A 15,186-nucleotide genomic window follows, 5' to 3' on the forward strand; every position below is an offset into this window, starting at 1 on the left:
ATTTAGCTCGGAGAGGGACGGGTATTACGGGATGCTATTTAATATAAACAGGGAAATTGTTCAGCATTACAACAGCCAGAAGGGGTTGCTTAGCAACAGCCATCGGCTATAAGGTGGCAAAGTTGTCCTTGGGAATTTCAGAGAAGTTGCCTAGAAACTGCACCAAATGCCTGCAGTGTGTAGACAAAGAGAGGAAACAGTGCTTAATCCTTGATTTATCTGTGTACAGAAATCACAGCTTTGGTAATCTTTCAGTCCTTGTTTCGAATATTATTAAAAACAAACTTAGACTGAGAATCTTAGAAATTTAGATAACTTCTGCTCTATCTATATTTTACATGTGCATGTATTTTTATATATGGGTATATATAAGTATAAAATTATATCCTTGTGTAACTGTATATTAATATTTTTCAGTATCTATTTATGTATTTTTTAAATAACATATATATATAAAATATATATATATAAAATATATATACCAGCCATGCTGGTTGGAATACTTTTGTGAGGATATGAAACCAGAATATAATCCCAAAACTCATTAATTTCCATTTCTTTTCCTTCTTGTACAAGGTACAAACTCTGAGCTCTCCAATCCCTCTGAAACGGAATCTGAGAGAAAAGATGAACTTAGTGACTGGTCCTTGGCAGGAGAAGATGACAGGGAGAGCAGGCACCAGCGTGACAACAGACGACGTCCTGGGGGACGAGGTCGCAGTGTGTCTGGAGGCCGTGGGCGTGGTGGACCTCGCGGTGGCAAGTCCTCCATTAGCTCTGGTACTGCCTTCCAAGTGGATTTTGAATTTAGATTTTGTTCTCGGCAGTCTTCTGTAATCTCTTACTAACCCCTTATTGCTATACTCCATTTTTATATTGTAATCTTAATACCTTGGGATTTCAGTGCAGCTGTGTGATAGTTTTATGTCACACACTGTGTTGTTAGATTTTTGTTTGTTTTCTGTTCATGGTGATCTTCATTTCCTTCCTCTACTGCTCACACGTAATAATGTTATTAGCAGAGTTGATAAATTTTTGGCATGTTGCCTATGGCTGCCTTCTGAGTTAAGCTTATGTTTAGATACAGAATGAGAGAAGAAATCAGACTGGAAGTTATATTTCATCAGAATCTGACTGTGCTAACATAACACTGCAATAGTGTCAGAAGTACCACGCTGCCATGAAGGGAAGGGTGTTTTACGTGTTTAACAGTTTTGAGTAAAACTTCTCTAAATGTCACCTTGGAAATATTTGTGGTCAAATAATGCAAGAGCCCATTGTGGTGCCCCAGAATTGTTACTGTTGGGTTGGAGTCAGAGAGGAGCCAGGATGGAATCAAATACTGCAGTTTTAAGTGTTGCACCTTTTCCTAAGGTTGCTCTGTAGTTTGAAACTTTCAGACACAGATGTAAGTCAACCTGGAAATGAAGTTACACATTACTACAGTATCTTAGATGGAAACTTTCTGTTTGTTTAGTGCTTAAAGATCCAGACAGCAACCCTTACAGCTTGCTGGATAACACAGAGTCAGACCAGACCGTGGACACCGATGCCAGCGAGTCCCACCACAGCAGTAACCGCCGCAGGAGGTCACGCCGGCGAAGGACTGATGAAGATGCTGTTCTTATGGATGGAATGACAGAGTCTGATACAGCTTCTGTTAATGAGAATGGTTTAGGTATGTAAATGGTTGGATGATCATCCCAGAGCAGGCTAAGAAAAAGCGTGTTGTCCCTGTAAGTGTAGTGAAGCCCTTGTTTGTTTCTGTTAGTGATGAATTGTTCTGTTCAAGGTTGCTGTCTGATTAAAGAAAGACTCCCTCCGTGGCTGTGCCATGGAATCTCCTGTTTACTGAGCTCCACTAGCCTTTTCATGTGCCTTTTTTTGTAAAAACTGTCTGATGGAGACACCAAAGACTTGATTTGTTGTTTCCCATTGGTACTGCTGCTTTGATAGAAACAGTACTGTCAGATCACCGTTCTGTTTTGTCCTTGGAAACCTCAGTCTCAGTGTGGGAAAGCTACTTAAGTAGCTGTTAATTTGTCTCTGCCCAGATTCTACTTAAGTACTTTCCCTCAGTAAATTCTCTTTTGATACTCACTGGGACAAGACTATAATCTGTTGCTTAATGTAGAAAAAACACCTGGGTTATGTTGATAAAATTTGACGTATGGTTACTTACTTAATAAATGAAACCTGAGGTCATTAAGCACATGCCTAAATGTTTTAATGAACCAAGAACAAAAAGTAAAATCTAGCTTTTGTGTTACTGTGTATGCTTTCAGTATAAAATTTTCTTTTAGCTTTTCTGTCTTATTTAGTCTCTGTCTTTAACAGAAGCAATTTTAAATGCCCCATGCTGAAACTGCTGAAGAATTTATTTATTTTATGATCAGAAATAGTTCATTATAAACTTTGCAATTGCAGATGATAGTGACAAAAAACCCCAGCGACGCAATCGTAGCCGCAGGCGTCGCTTCAGGGGTCAGGCAGAAGATAGACAGCCAGGTAATTCGAGTGGAGCTGTGGGTAATCTCAGGTCAAAAGCATGAGAGAATGTTGTGTCTGCTGTTTTACATAGAGCTGCATAATATCAAAAGGTTACTCAATAACTAATAAGACTACTAGACAAAGATGAAAGACATCCCTTCTACTAGGAGAACTTCTAAAATCTGTCTAATGAAACTAATCGATGTCTAACTTTTTGCTTGGACATACGAGTTGTGCTTCTGATCCAGCTCTCACTGAAGTCAATGGCCAAAGTGCTGTTGAGTTCCGTGGTCCAGGATCAGACAAACATGAAGGTTCATGGTCTGCACTCACCTGCATCTGTGCGCTTGCACTGACTGGGACACAACCTTTTCAGCACTGGCTGAGCAGCAGCGTTGGAGGGGCAGGATGTGGGTCCTGGCAGAGCTCTGTGAGGGAACTCGCATGGGATTTGCCAGCCCCACACCTGCATCACACTGCTGCTGTCAGTCCTTGGCTGTTGGGAATAGTTTAAGTCATCTGCAAATTGAGGGTGGGAAGGAGGAGGAATTTAAGTGAAATTGCATGTTTCCAATTTTTTGTTGTGGCTTGTTGCATTTCTTTTGTGTGTACTAACACTTGAAATGTTAAAGGTGAACTGGCTAATTTTCAATATAATGCCCTGTTTAGAAAATGCTTGTACATACGTGGCGCAAGGTAGTAACAGAAGGTCTTCTAGATTGACAGGTTCAAAATTTCACTCATATTTGTCTTCCTTATGTCTGTGGTGCTCATGCAACATTTGATTAAGAAGAAAAAAGTTGTTTCATTATGGCAACTAAAACTTGGGGGAAGGAAAAAACCAAACACCACACCCTCTTAGAAAAAGTCAAACCCACCCAATACTTCTCAACATTCCAGTTTTGTAACAGTGATATGAGTTTATAAAGGGGCAGAAAAAGTAAAAATGGATTTCAGCTTTTACTTCTAAAAAACTGATTTCGGCCAGTGACATAAAGGGATGTTAAGCATTTCTACAAAACCACGGGAACTCTTTTAAATCTAAGTATTCTAAGAACAAAACAAAATTTCCCAGAAAAGATTCCTCAGTTTTTTCCTGTTGATGTCGTTGTTCAAGATACAGTTTTCAGTTTGCATAATAAATACTTAAAATAAGGTACAACACTAGGAGCATTGGTTGGTAGTTATACTGTCTTTGTTAGAAATGCTCTAATTTAATCTCTTCATAAATACCTAGTAAATATATAGTGAGTGAAGACAGAAGGAACTCTTCCCTTCCTGCCCCCCCAGTGCCAACCACTGTACTTCACTCATTTAGTTGTATTTTTTCATTTACATTGCTATATGTTATGGGTCCTTATATGTAGATGAATATTAAGAATGCACTGTGTGCAGGAAATATGCTCCCTCTTTGCATTAGAGGAGTTGGGTACAGAACCTCATTTTAAATAAAAAAAATTCTTGTGCAGAAACTAGACAATCTGGAAGGACCCAGTTGTAAGAAGTCCAATTACTGTAACAGGAAATTCATGTGTTATACTTCCCAGTCTGATTTGGGTTTCATGCGCAGTCATTCCTAAATCCAGAAAAATAGTTCACCTGAATGCATGATACACTAAATATAATTGACTGTACAGTTCAATAGGTAATGCTTGCCAACCTTAATGTGCTTTACCTCATCAGATCCACAAGTGTATATTTAAATTTGCAGTACTCTGTATTCTAAAAATAGAATTGACTCTTGGTGTGGTTACAAGAGGGCAGGATCAGACAAAACCAGGCTACAGGAACATGTGCTGAGGTGGTAAGAAGAAAAGAGGTCAGAGAAGCCCTGGCCGGCACCCAGTAAGTGCAGCCGTCCCGGCACAGACACGGCTGTGCCGCTCCTGAGCAGGGCTGGCTCAGGCAGCACCGCCCACGTCCACACCCCCCACCACTGTCCCACCCCTGCCCCGAGCCAGGGAACAGTGCTGATGGTGTTCCCAGGACCTCCAGGAGGGCGAGTTCTCTCTGTCAGTCGCTTCATGGCATAACAAAGATTTGAATTCCGCGTCATCGTAAGTGATACCACACTCTGAACCTCCCCCAGTTCTGGGCAAAATTTAACTTGCCTTCATTTTATTGCTGTGAAATTCTTCACCACTCAAGCTATTGACAAACGCAGTCTGTAGTTCAAAGAGCCTGCAGCCTGATCTCTTCAAACCTAGTATGGAAAGCCCTTCTTTTCCAATCAAATTTGCAATTGGACCAAAATATTGAGTCCACCTTCAGATCATCGCATTATCACTGATTTTAGTGCAAATTGTATTTAATAACAGAAACAAATTGATCCTTGCTGTGTGGTTGATAACCTGTAAGTGTGAAGGCCTTTTGTGAGATGTCTCCCAGTTAGAGCGTAACTTGTGCAGAAAAGACATGAAGGTTCATGCTGAATTGACTGCTGATGTGAGCATCACTGTGATTTTTTTCCTTGAACAGTAACAGTAGCTGATTATATATCACGAGCTGAATCTCAGAGTAGACAGAGAAACCCTCCAAAGGAGACACTAGCCAAAACCAAGAAAGAAACGGTAAGACTTTTTAATGTGCATTTCCTTTTTTTTTTTTCTTCTCCCTCGCAGCAGAACAGTAAAGGAATGAAGGCTTCAGTTAGCTTGCCCTCATTTGGCTACAAGTACATTTGAGTTCAAGAATAAATCATTAGAAGCAAAATGGCCCAGAGTAAACAGGGCTGACAGTGACTTGTAGACTGTCATTGTAGACTTTAGGAGCCAGGGTAATGCTGAAATTAATTCTGTACACATTTTAAAATACTACACTTAGTAATGTTGCATTATGTAATAAAATGTGAAAACTGTCCCTGGTGAGCCTTGAGAACTAATCCTTAGGGATAGAAGATATGAGGTTGCATTTTTAGCGACTTGTACAAACTATTTTAGAAGGAATTAATTTTGCAAAGATTGTGTATTTGAGGTATTTTGTCCTTAAGGGATCAGAGTGGCATTACATATCCAGAAAAATAATCAGAACTGAATAAATCAGAATTTATTTCTAAAGTAACAGTGAACGTATTGCCACAAGTCATGTCTGAGATCAGCAAAAAAGAAAGATCCATTAACAAAATCTAATCTTGCTGTACAGACTTTGAAAGGGGTGTGAAACTCAGTTTTTCAGTTGACTCCTTCATGGGCTTAGACAAATAAATAAGGCATTCTGGGTGTGCTGGGGACGAGTGGTCCCAGGGTTACCTTGGCGTGATTTCCTTGGAAGTGTCTGATACAGAAGTGTCCTATAAATGACAAGGTAAGTAATAGGATGCACTAAATAACAGAATACAGGCACAAGAGGTGTTTCCTCTTGCAGAGCTGCTGTGTGAGCCAGAGGGAAATTGAGATTACACTCTGTACTGTTATGGAATTCTTGTATTACCCTGTTCTTGTTTTTGCAAGGCAAAAGACGCGATTGACGAAAACAGCCCTTCTGAAAAGGCAGTGAATGGTCCTGCCACCACTTCTGGGGATGAGCCTTCTAAACTACAGCACAGCCCTGATGAAAAGAAAGTCACTGTTCAAGAGGATGGAAATAATCAGGAAGAAGCAGTCCTGAATGGTGTTTCATAAACTGAAGTTCCTAGTTTACAGTTCTTTTACATTACATTTAAAATAGTGCTTGTATAAGCTTGCCAAAGATAGAATATGGATCGCCAGTCTTGACACCGCACTTTCAGTTCCTCCATTTTGGAATACAGAAAGGGGAGGGATCCTGAAGAAATCATATGTTAAACATACTTTGACACCTACTGTGTTATAAATATATCATCAGATGTGCCTTGAGATAGTATATGTAACATTTAAATAAACAAAATTGCTGGCTATAGGAAATGTTATTTTGTTTTCAAAATACGGCAAAGATGTGAGGGGGATCCCTAACATAATACTCTTTATGAAAGCATTAGCTGCTTTTGTTACATTTTTAATAATATGCAACCACTTCTTCACCTGAGGAATACTAGAAAGAAATGCAGTCTAAAATATTTTGCACTGAAATGTAATTTCTCCATTAGTTTAGTCTGGAAACTGGTCTGTTTTAATACATGTTTTTTAAATGCTGTATGTAGAGGAAAAATCTGCAGACCACTGGAATACATTTGTTAAATTCTCATAATCTGCAGGGATACTGGGTGACATTGGCAGTGACTGTTCTACATTGAGGCTTTGTTTGGTTTATTTATTAAACTGTACAGTATTTAAAAATCAAACATAGCTTTAGTTAACACTAAGCTGAATTAGTCATGTCCATTAAGACATAACCTGAACTACTGAAAAGATCAATTTCCAGAAAGTTTATTCTGTATAAACTACATATGTTAGTCCTTAGTAGAGTATTTTTATTTTTGTTTTGGTTGTTTGATGTGCAATATGTTTTTTTTGTATGCTGGTAGTAAAAGAAAATAAACTTTGATCTTCCATCTGTTGACTGTTTCTATCAGAAATTTAAATTACTATTGACTTTAAGGTTTTCAAGCTGTAACTAACAATTGAAACTTACTTGTGAGGCAGCTTGAACCTTTAACTCTTATGAAAGAGTTTCTGATGTGCTAATCTTCCTTTCTTTAAGGTGACTATGACAAACATCAGTTAACAAGTCTAAAACCAAACTCCTTATCTTGGAGAATCACTAACCTGACTAACATATATAGGAATTAATGCATATGTAGTTTTTGACTGAGAAGTTAAAGCATGACACACCCATGCATCTTTTCAGGCACATGAGCCAGAGCAATGAAACACAAAACAGGTACAGAAAAACATCTGGGTAGGAAGGAGCTGTTGCAAGAACTCACAGCACAGGGTAATGCTGAAGTTGTGCTGACTTAAATGAAAAAAATTGTCTTATCTCATTTTTTCAGAAGTGAATAGGGACAAAAGATGAGTGTTCTGAACCACCTGTGCCTTCAGCTGCTCTGCCTGACAGAGCTACAGCAGAGCTGTCCCAACCAGGCCGGGGTGTGTGTGTCAGTTCAGAAGATGTGCAGTTTGTAATATGACTTTAGTATTGGATACCCATCCACAATGTTCCCTCCTGGAGAACACACACAGTTAAATTGTAACTCTGAAGTGTGCTAAGTATCTCAGCTGATCAGGCAGGCACAGAACTGGAGAAAATTAAAAAAACATGGAAGGGAAAAAAAAAAGAGCTAGCTATGCTTAAGAAGTAAGTAGTAGTTGGCAGGAAAAAACTTAAGTACAGAAATATTCTGCATATGGCTTGGAATGTGCAGACTGACTGCATGGCACTGTTCCAGCTGTCCCTCACCCTGCTTTAAATTCTGTGGCAAAGAAAAGTTATTCCCCCTTTCCGTAGGTTCTAAAGGTTACCTATTTGATGCTCTCTCCCGAAGGCACAGAACTCTTCCTAACCGTTGTGGTAATCCTTCCTAAATGGCCTAGAACTAGTCCACAGCAGGCAGCACTCACACAGAGGATGTGAGATGCTTCCAGCAGCATTCCCAAGTCCAGGTTCTGGGAAATGAAAGCTCCCAAGATTATGAACAGGTGGATGTTAACTCTCACAGGTGCTGTGCAGCGGTTTTTCTGTAGTTCCAGAAACACTGGGAAGATTCTTGGAATACGACAGAGCTCCTTGGCCCCAGCTGGGATCCTCACAAGGACAACTGCTGGCGGGTGTGAGGCCTCACCCAGCACAAATCCAGCTCACGTATCCTCAGTGGTCTATGTAAAGAGTTCCTGTTTCCTAATCCCTATAAATGCAAACCTTACGATGTGAGTTCTAGCTTTGTAGTATATGATAATGTATAAAATTACAGTACTTCTACTAAAAATATGGAATTTATTAAATGCTGTAAAATCCATCAAAACCTGAAAGTTACTAAAAAAATCTGAGACATTCCAGACTCATCAGTAACACTTAAGAAACTGAATCAAACCTTGTTTTTCACAAGGCAAAGACAAGGGAGTACACTGTTTCCTGAACTTTATTTCTTCAGTCAGAGACAACCACACATCTGTCCCAGCTATTCCAATCAAAAAATCCTCTTGGTTTTTTCCACCCCCTCCCCAAACTGGTTCACTGTGTTAACTTTGGCAGATGGAAGAGCAGCAGCATTTTAAACACAACTAGTTTAACAGAAATTAGGCAAGAGCATGTAAGTCTGCCTGGTAACATGCACTGCTCACACCAAGTTATTGCTCTCTACACTGAAAATAGAAATTTCTGAGTGGCAGATTGTGCTGTTTAATAAAGAACAGCTATGAAAAAACTTTTAAGCCTGACTCCCTCACACATTTCCCAAAAAAAGTGACTGAGTAGGGAGGGAAGCAGCTCCCTGGATTTGTATTCCCAGCTTCATTTACACAGAGTCAAAGACTGACATTAGAACTTTTCTTAAGCTGTTTATCAAAAATAATCATTTGCAGGGACAAAACCTCTGATAGATTTTTGTCATTTTTTAGCTTGGTCTTCCAGTAGATCTTTAGCTTCATTGATTTTGGCTGCTACATATGGAGAGCCACCTAGGAAAAAAGAGAACCTCACATCAGATGGAAAGAACCCCCACATTTTTTTCTGTTGTTAATAATGCCACAGTACACAGGAAAAAAAAGTGAGGATGGTCTGAGAGTTCTGGCAGTTAAAGAACAAACTGGTTCTGACTGAAGCACAGTCACTGCAGGAGCTCAGCGTCACACAGTTCCTGTTAGGTGGTTTTTAGTTTACTGGAGTGGTTTTTATTTCCAGTTTTATCAGTCATAAATGACTTAGCACAGTCTGTGATGAATACAGAAGTGTTGAACTAACGTCTGCAGATATCCCTCCCCCTCCTCCAAGGCCACTACACAAACTGCTGCTGTACCAAGGGACTGGTTTAGCTTTTAAACATGGCAAACAAATGACTTAGGGACATTGAAACAGAATTCACAGTGCAAATGCACCAAAACTGTAAAGCCTGTGAGATGCAACAACTGTGTTTCTCGCATATATACCCTTTAATTGTATTGTAATTACTGTATTTACTTGAAGCTTAGTTTGTTTAGGTAATGTAAAACATGAAATGCTCAGCAGTCTCTGGATAGCTACTTTTAGGTTCTCTATATATTCAGCAAAGTTAATTTTGAAGTTAACTTCTGCTCAACATTATCTATGAAAGGCATATCTCAAGGAGATTTTGGATTTTGGTGTATAAAAGTAATGAATTCAACAGTCACTTTAAAGGAAGCCATTCTACCTTTTAAGCGACAATTAAGAAGGTGAATGCCGAGCCCCAGCACATGACTCTGACTCACTGAACAGAATTTAGAACAGGTAGAGATGCCTTGAGGTACTAACTCTGAGCACAACTCGATTCTGAGCCCTCAGAGTACCACAAAAAGGAATATTCCATAGTTTAATGTCTTCAGCAGCTGCAGAAGGCTCAATACTTGCCATTTATGGTGAACTCCCGAGGCACTCCCATGAACTCAAACTCATATACTTGTGGTATATGAAGTGCACAAGTATACTCTGGGCTTTCACCTAAAATTAAGGCGATTTCAAGTCTCATTTTAACAAATCCTATTCTAATCTTATATTCACAGGAGGCTGAGCAAGTAACAAACCAACCTGCTGAATCTGTCTGCTTGCTTTTAAAACATTCACACAAAAATATGCTCCAAACCCACATGAGGTAAGGCACCCTAAAATTTGTTTTCAGTTTTCTGTGGGGTTTTTTTATAGCTGGGGTAGTCACTTCTTCCTACACAGTTCCATTAATCTGTGTTAAAAACATGTATTAATTAATCAACATGACTTAATTTCCTTACCTTTATCTGGATGATTCAGAAGCATGATCCGTCTATGAGCTTCTCTAATTTTACTTCTGTTGGCTGTAGGGCTTTAAAAGAGAGAGAAAAACTGACTTAAGAGATGCTCATGAGATCCTCCAGATTTTCAAAAGCTGAGAACAAGTGAGTACTCTGTCTTATCCATAAACTCTTTGGCTAACTTCTTTGTTTTTCTTTCCCTACTCTTCATGTGTAGTGTGTAAATCCTGGAGAGGGTTTCTAAGGTTTTTCCAACACACTATGCTGAAAAAGACATGTTAGAGCAGTCTAACAGGGTGGGAGTCATCCACATGGTTCAAAAGAGACAGAACTACACTGTAACGTTTTTATTGGGAAAACTTCCTAGAGGCTGGAGGAAAAAAATAATTTGCTATTGATTTATAAAAAATAAGAACATAAAAAAACCCCAAACAACAAACTTCTCAGCTGGAAGTTTCCTTCAAACAGAAATGGTTCTTATTTGGTAAGATTTGTGCATTTGGCCTGAAGTGTTTTGGCAGGGATTGGCCACCATACTCAGATCTGTAATGCTTTAGAAGTGATACAGATACAAGAAGTGGGTCTGCAGCACCCACACACTGCATCCATCTGAAATTCCCCAGCAGTGACAGGAACCACAGCAACCAGCACAACCATGTTCCCCATGCTGAGTGGACCCCAAGGAAGCTGTATTTTGCATGTGCTAGGGAACTGCAGATGTCTGGAAGTCCAGAGGAAATTACCTTCAACCACGCTCAAGTGCAGCAAAGAATCCCCAATAAGCACAGAAAATCCTGAAAGGCCACTTCCTATTTCCTGACTTGGCAGTGACATTCCCAGGGGATGCTGGGCATAGGATGGCCTTAAGCACTGAGGATGACATCCCTTCCAAACAAGGGCAGCAGCAAGGAAACTCTGCTGCCTCCTTTTCACCTTTCACTTCTAATAAATTTCCTTTACCTCACTCCTAGTATTAAAGCTGCTTCTCGTTTAGTCATTTTGGGTTCAAATCCACCCCTGTAATAACCACTGAAGGCCTAAAAGAGAAAACATGTTAGTTTAAAAACCACTAATTTTTAAGTTTATAAGTTAAAACAACTCATTATTGCCTTAGAAGCTGCTGAGATTTTTAGTCTGTAAAAATAGCAAAGCTGCTTCTGTGCTTGTAATGAGAAATTTACTTGGAGTATCATTGTTTGAGTACTTAAAATTGCCAGAACGAGCACACTATTAGCCAATCACCACCAGAATCACTGAGATTGTTACTACTGACAAAATTACGTTTAGCATTAGAGGAAAATACAGCAGTGCTACAAAGACAATAGTCTGTAGTTATTTCACCAAGTAAACTTTTAAATAAAAAGATGGTACTGATAAACAAAAACTTACAGGTGTTTGTAGGTTCTGAAGTGCTTGTTTAACTTGTGGCTCCATTTGCTTCATAGCTTTTACTGCATAGCGACCTTAAAGAAGAGATCAGTGTTGATCGAGACTAAGTACAGGTCCATGAGGATTTAGCAATTCAGTGCAACTGGTAACTCATGGATTAAAACATGGAATGAACTTTTTTGGGACATAAAAGAGTAAGAACTTCGACCTTTTGTTTAATTACAGCCATTAATACAGGTTCTCCCAAAAGAGTGTCCTCTATCAGCTATTAAACTACCTTAAAAACAGTCCTGAAGCACAGGTAACTATAACTGGGTGTTCGGTGTCCTCCCATCACTACAAACCTGCGAATCCAGCCGCCGCTATGGCCAGGCCGACCGCCACCATCGTACTGGCCTGCACGGGGAACACAGAAGGTGGTTGTTTGCCAAAGGATAAATTAGAAAAGCCACCCGGCAGCGCGAAGAGCGGTTCGGACGAGCGTGTACATTAGCGTACGCACTGCCATCAGCCCGACGCGGGGCACAGCGGTCACGGCACGGCCGCGGCGCTCCCGGTGACCGCGGGGACACGGCGAGGGGCCCCGAGGTTCGGCTGCGCGGCGAGGCGGGAGCCGGCGGCCTCCCGGGCCCCTCGCACCGCGGCCAAGGGCGAGCGGAGCCGCTGGGCCCGGGAAGGGCCCGGGAGCCACCGGCCCGGACACCGGCGGCCCACGGACACACTCACCATGTCCGCCCCGACCGCCCGGCCGAGCCCGGAGCCGCACACACCGCGGCCGCTGCCGTAAAGCGGCGGGCGGGGAGCGAGCCGGGACACCGCCCGGGAACGCGAACGCGGGCGGGGCGTGAGGGGACGGGCAGGGCCGAGCCCGGCGGGTGTGAGCGACCGGGGACCGGGGACAGGGGACCGGGGCAGCGAGCGCAGCCTGTGCCTTGGGGCAGCGGCTCCTGCTCGGGAGCTCTCACAGAGCGCAGTGTTACGGTGTTATAAAAGCGACAGTACAGAGCTTATTCTTAATGTAAATAGGGGATTTCGCCCCTGATCCAGAGGCTTCTCGCACGGGCAGGTTCACGTTTTTAGGAAAAGTAGTTTTTCAGTCCCTCCTTAGGTGAACCGAGTGTTGTGTCCAGGTCTGGGCTCCTGAGTGCAAGATGGACAAGGAGCTACTGGAGAGGGTTCAGCAGAGGCCACCAAGATGATGGGGGGTCTGGAGCATCTCCCTTACGAGTTGAGACTGCGGGAGCTGAGCCTGTTCAGTCTGGAGAAGAGAAGACTGAGAGGGGATCTCAACGCACAAGTGCCAAGAGATGCCAGACTCTTTTCAGTGGTGCCCAGCGACAGGACAAGGAGAAATGGCTGTAAACTAAACCGCAAAGAAGTTCCACCTCAACATAAAGAAGAACTTCCTTACTTTGAGGATGTCAGAGCACTGGAACAGGCAGCCCAGGATGGTCATGGAGTCTCCCTCTCTGGAGACATTCCAAACCCACCTGGGTGTGTTCCTGTGTCACCTGCTCCAGGTGACCCTGCCTTGGCAGAGGGGTTGGATGGGATGATCTTCAGATGTCCATGCCAACCTTGACAATTCTGTGATTCTTGCATTTGTTTTGTCTTTTATCCCAGTGATCACCTCCCTGTGTGTGACTGCCCCATTTTCCTGTGGGCTGGGCTCCGGGTGCCTCCTTTTCCCTGTGCTAATGGAGCGTGTCCGCTGTGCTGTGAGCGCAGCACTGACTGCTCAGGGTCTGCAGGCACGTCAGGCACCAGCTCCCCATGGACAGCCTCAGGGATTTGATTGCTGAAGATTGCTACAGAATGAGGGAGAATTGCAGGCATGACACTTGTGTTTGAATATTATTAATAACATAGTGTCACCTGTTAATAGCACGGTGTCGCATGCAACACAACAGTCGAGTCTGTCTGTCTCTCTGTCTGTAGCTCTGGTTTGAAGGCACGGGTTTGGAACCTGAGTAACATGGCAGGGAGTCCATGCCAGCCTTTAGCTTCAGATGGTCACAGCTCAAGGCTCAGAGTTCTACTGTCTGACTGACACTTAGTGAAAGCTTCATTGTCATCCTCTGTGCTTGTAGAACATGTCAGTGACCTCATGGACTCCTCGAGGACCTAGTGACCAGAGCCAGCTGGCTTTTGGCTGCTTGAGGCCTGGGACTCACAAGCCCTCACATAAGCAGTTTAGTGTCAGAGCTGACCGTTGGCTAAGAAACTTGTAATTCTGCTGTCTCTTGCACTGGAAGACAAAATTTTCCTTTCTTGTTCATTATTTTCTGAGTACTGAGTTCACTTTGAGTGTGTCGTAATTTCAGTTTGATCTTGAATTGTTTTTCTTGCTAAAATTTCAAGTGTCTGTTTTAATATCTTCTAGGGTAATGTTTGGAGGTGTCTCCTGTCTCTTTCATTCCCTGTCATTTTAGTAACACTACAAGAAAATAACCTACTGACTTTTAAAAGGGATGGAACAAAGGTTTTGGTGAAGGCGCTTGTACTGTTGTGCAAGTGTTTCATGAGATGGAAATAAAAAGAAACTTTTATATTAGATAAAGCAATTGAATCCATTCACTGCATATCATAAGGCTCCTGACAGCCTGTAAGACCTGTTCAAATATGGAAAGGGGAGTCAGCAAGTGGAAAAAATCCTAGATGTTTGTTTTATAGGGGTAAAAGGTATATGGGTCTGGCAACTAACTGGATTCTTCATATGTAGAAGACTGTTTGGTTTTAAGATGGTTTCCTCTTTGTCCTTTTTCTTTCAAAAAAGGCTGTCCAAAAGAATAATTAAAAAAAAAAGAAGTTAATGGCTTTACCAGGACATGACTAGAATTTATTTTTTCATATCATCTAAACAAGAAGTCCCTGTCTCTTACTTACATGAGGTTTTATTCTTCCATCTTGACAGAGCCTTTGACTAGATCCATATCTTAAGTGGCTTTCAGGAGAAAACTGTTTGAAAGGGAGTTTTATTTTATATCCTTCCTCACTTTCCCGAGTCCCTGTTTAGAAGAACTGGCAGCTCTACTGGCAAAGGGGCTTTTGCAAATTAGAGGTTCTTTCTGTTGTGAAATTTCTCATTTTTAGAGAAAAAGACAGATGTAATGAAATGTGCAAACTGAGAACAGGTAAATAAAGTACCTAATTCTTCTCCTGTGGAAGCCCTTTAAAGAAAAGCCAGAAAGATCTTGGGAAGCCTCTGTTTGCTTAAGAGAGAGTTCATCCTTATTGAGGAGAAAGGAAAGTAAGTGGGAAGGCCTGGCAAGAGTGGAGGTGGGATAAGGAATTTGCATTATTGGTACATGTTAGATAACAGCAAAATGGACAAGGGTGAGCCTAGGGGTGGAATAATTTGATTTTTATTATTAGGTAAAATCACACAGCATTTCTAGATGAAATTTCATAATTCCTTTTAAATATGCTGTATCTATTTTTTAGTCCATCAGACAACTCAAACTCTGTTTCTTCCCACAGTTTGTTGCAC

General features: G+C 41.5%; 2 protein-coding genes across 3 annotated transcripts in view; one reads left to right on the forward strand and one right to left on the reverse strand.

Moving 5' to 3' along the window:
- FXR1 (FMR1 autosomal homolog 1) overlaps positions 1 to 6,963 on the forward strand; it is a 32,065-nt gene extending 25,102 nt beyond the window's left edge. The window contains exons 13-17 of one of the 2 annotated variants that reach the window (XM_029960797.1): positions 577 to 780; positions 1,478 to 1,678; positions 2,428 to 2,508; positions 4,969 to 5,060; positions 5,940 to 6,963. In XM_029960797.1, the coding sequence (XP_029816657.1) occupies positions 577 to 780; positions 1,478 to 1,678; positions 2,428 to 2,508; positions 4,969 to 5,060; positions 5,940 to 6,110 (749 nt within the window). In that variant the 3' untranslated portion in view covers positions 6,111 to 6,963. The remainder of the gene's footprint in view (positions 1 to 576; positions 781 to 1,477; positions 1,679 to 2,427; positions 2,509 to 4,968; positions 5,061 to 5,939) is intronic. The other variant, XM_029960798.1, reaches the window with a different exon arrangement.
- A 1,504-nt stretch (positions 6,964 to 8,467) lies between these two features.
- On the reverse strand, positions 8,468 to 12,503 carry DNAJC19 (DnaJ heat shock protein family (Hsp40) member C19). The gene is made up of 6 exons (XM_029960799.1): positions 12,423 to 12,503; positions 12,041 to 12,092; positions 11,697 to 11,770; positions 11,268 to 11,344; positions 10,308 to 10,378; positions 8,468 to 9,023 (listed from the first exon to the last, which is right to left on the reverse strand). The coding sequence occupies exons 1-6, from the start codon at positions 12,423 to 12,425 to the stop codon at positions 8,953 to 8,955; spliced, it is 348 nt and encodes a 115-aa protein (XP_029816659.1). The 5' UTR covers positions 12,426 to 12,503; the 3' UTR covers positions 8,468 to 8,952.
- Between the last annotated feature and the right edge of the window lie 2,683 nt (positions 12,504 to 15,186).

This window comes from Manacus vitellinus, unplaced genomic scaffold, assembly GCF_001715985.3.
Source record: "Manacus vitellinus isolate BGI_N305 unplaced genomic scaffold, ASM171598v3 scaffold_29_pilon, whole genome shotgun sequence".
NCBI classification, from domain to species: domain Eukaryota; kingdom Metazoa; phylum Chordata; class Aves; order Passeriformes; family Pipridae; genus Manacus; species Manacus vitellinus.

Excerpts from the sequence above, each read along its gene's own strand:
- DNAJC19 (XM_029960799.1), bottom strand. Across the intron at positions 11,345-11,696 it reads TTCAGAACCTACAAACACCT|GCCTTCAGTGGTTATTACAG; the intron begins GTAAGTTTTTGT and ends TTTCTCTTTTAG. Across the intron at positions 9,024-10,307 it reads TCTGAATCATCCAGATAAAG|GTGGCTCTCCATATGTAGCA; the intron begins GTAAGGAAATTA and ends CTTTTTTCCTAG.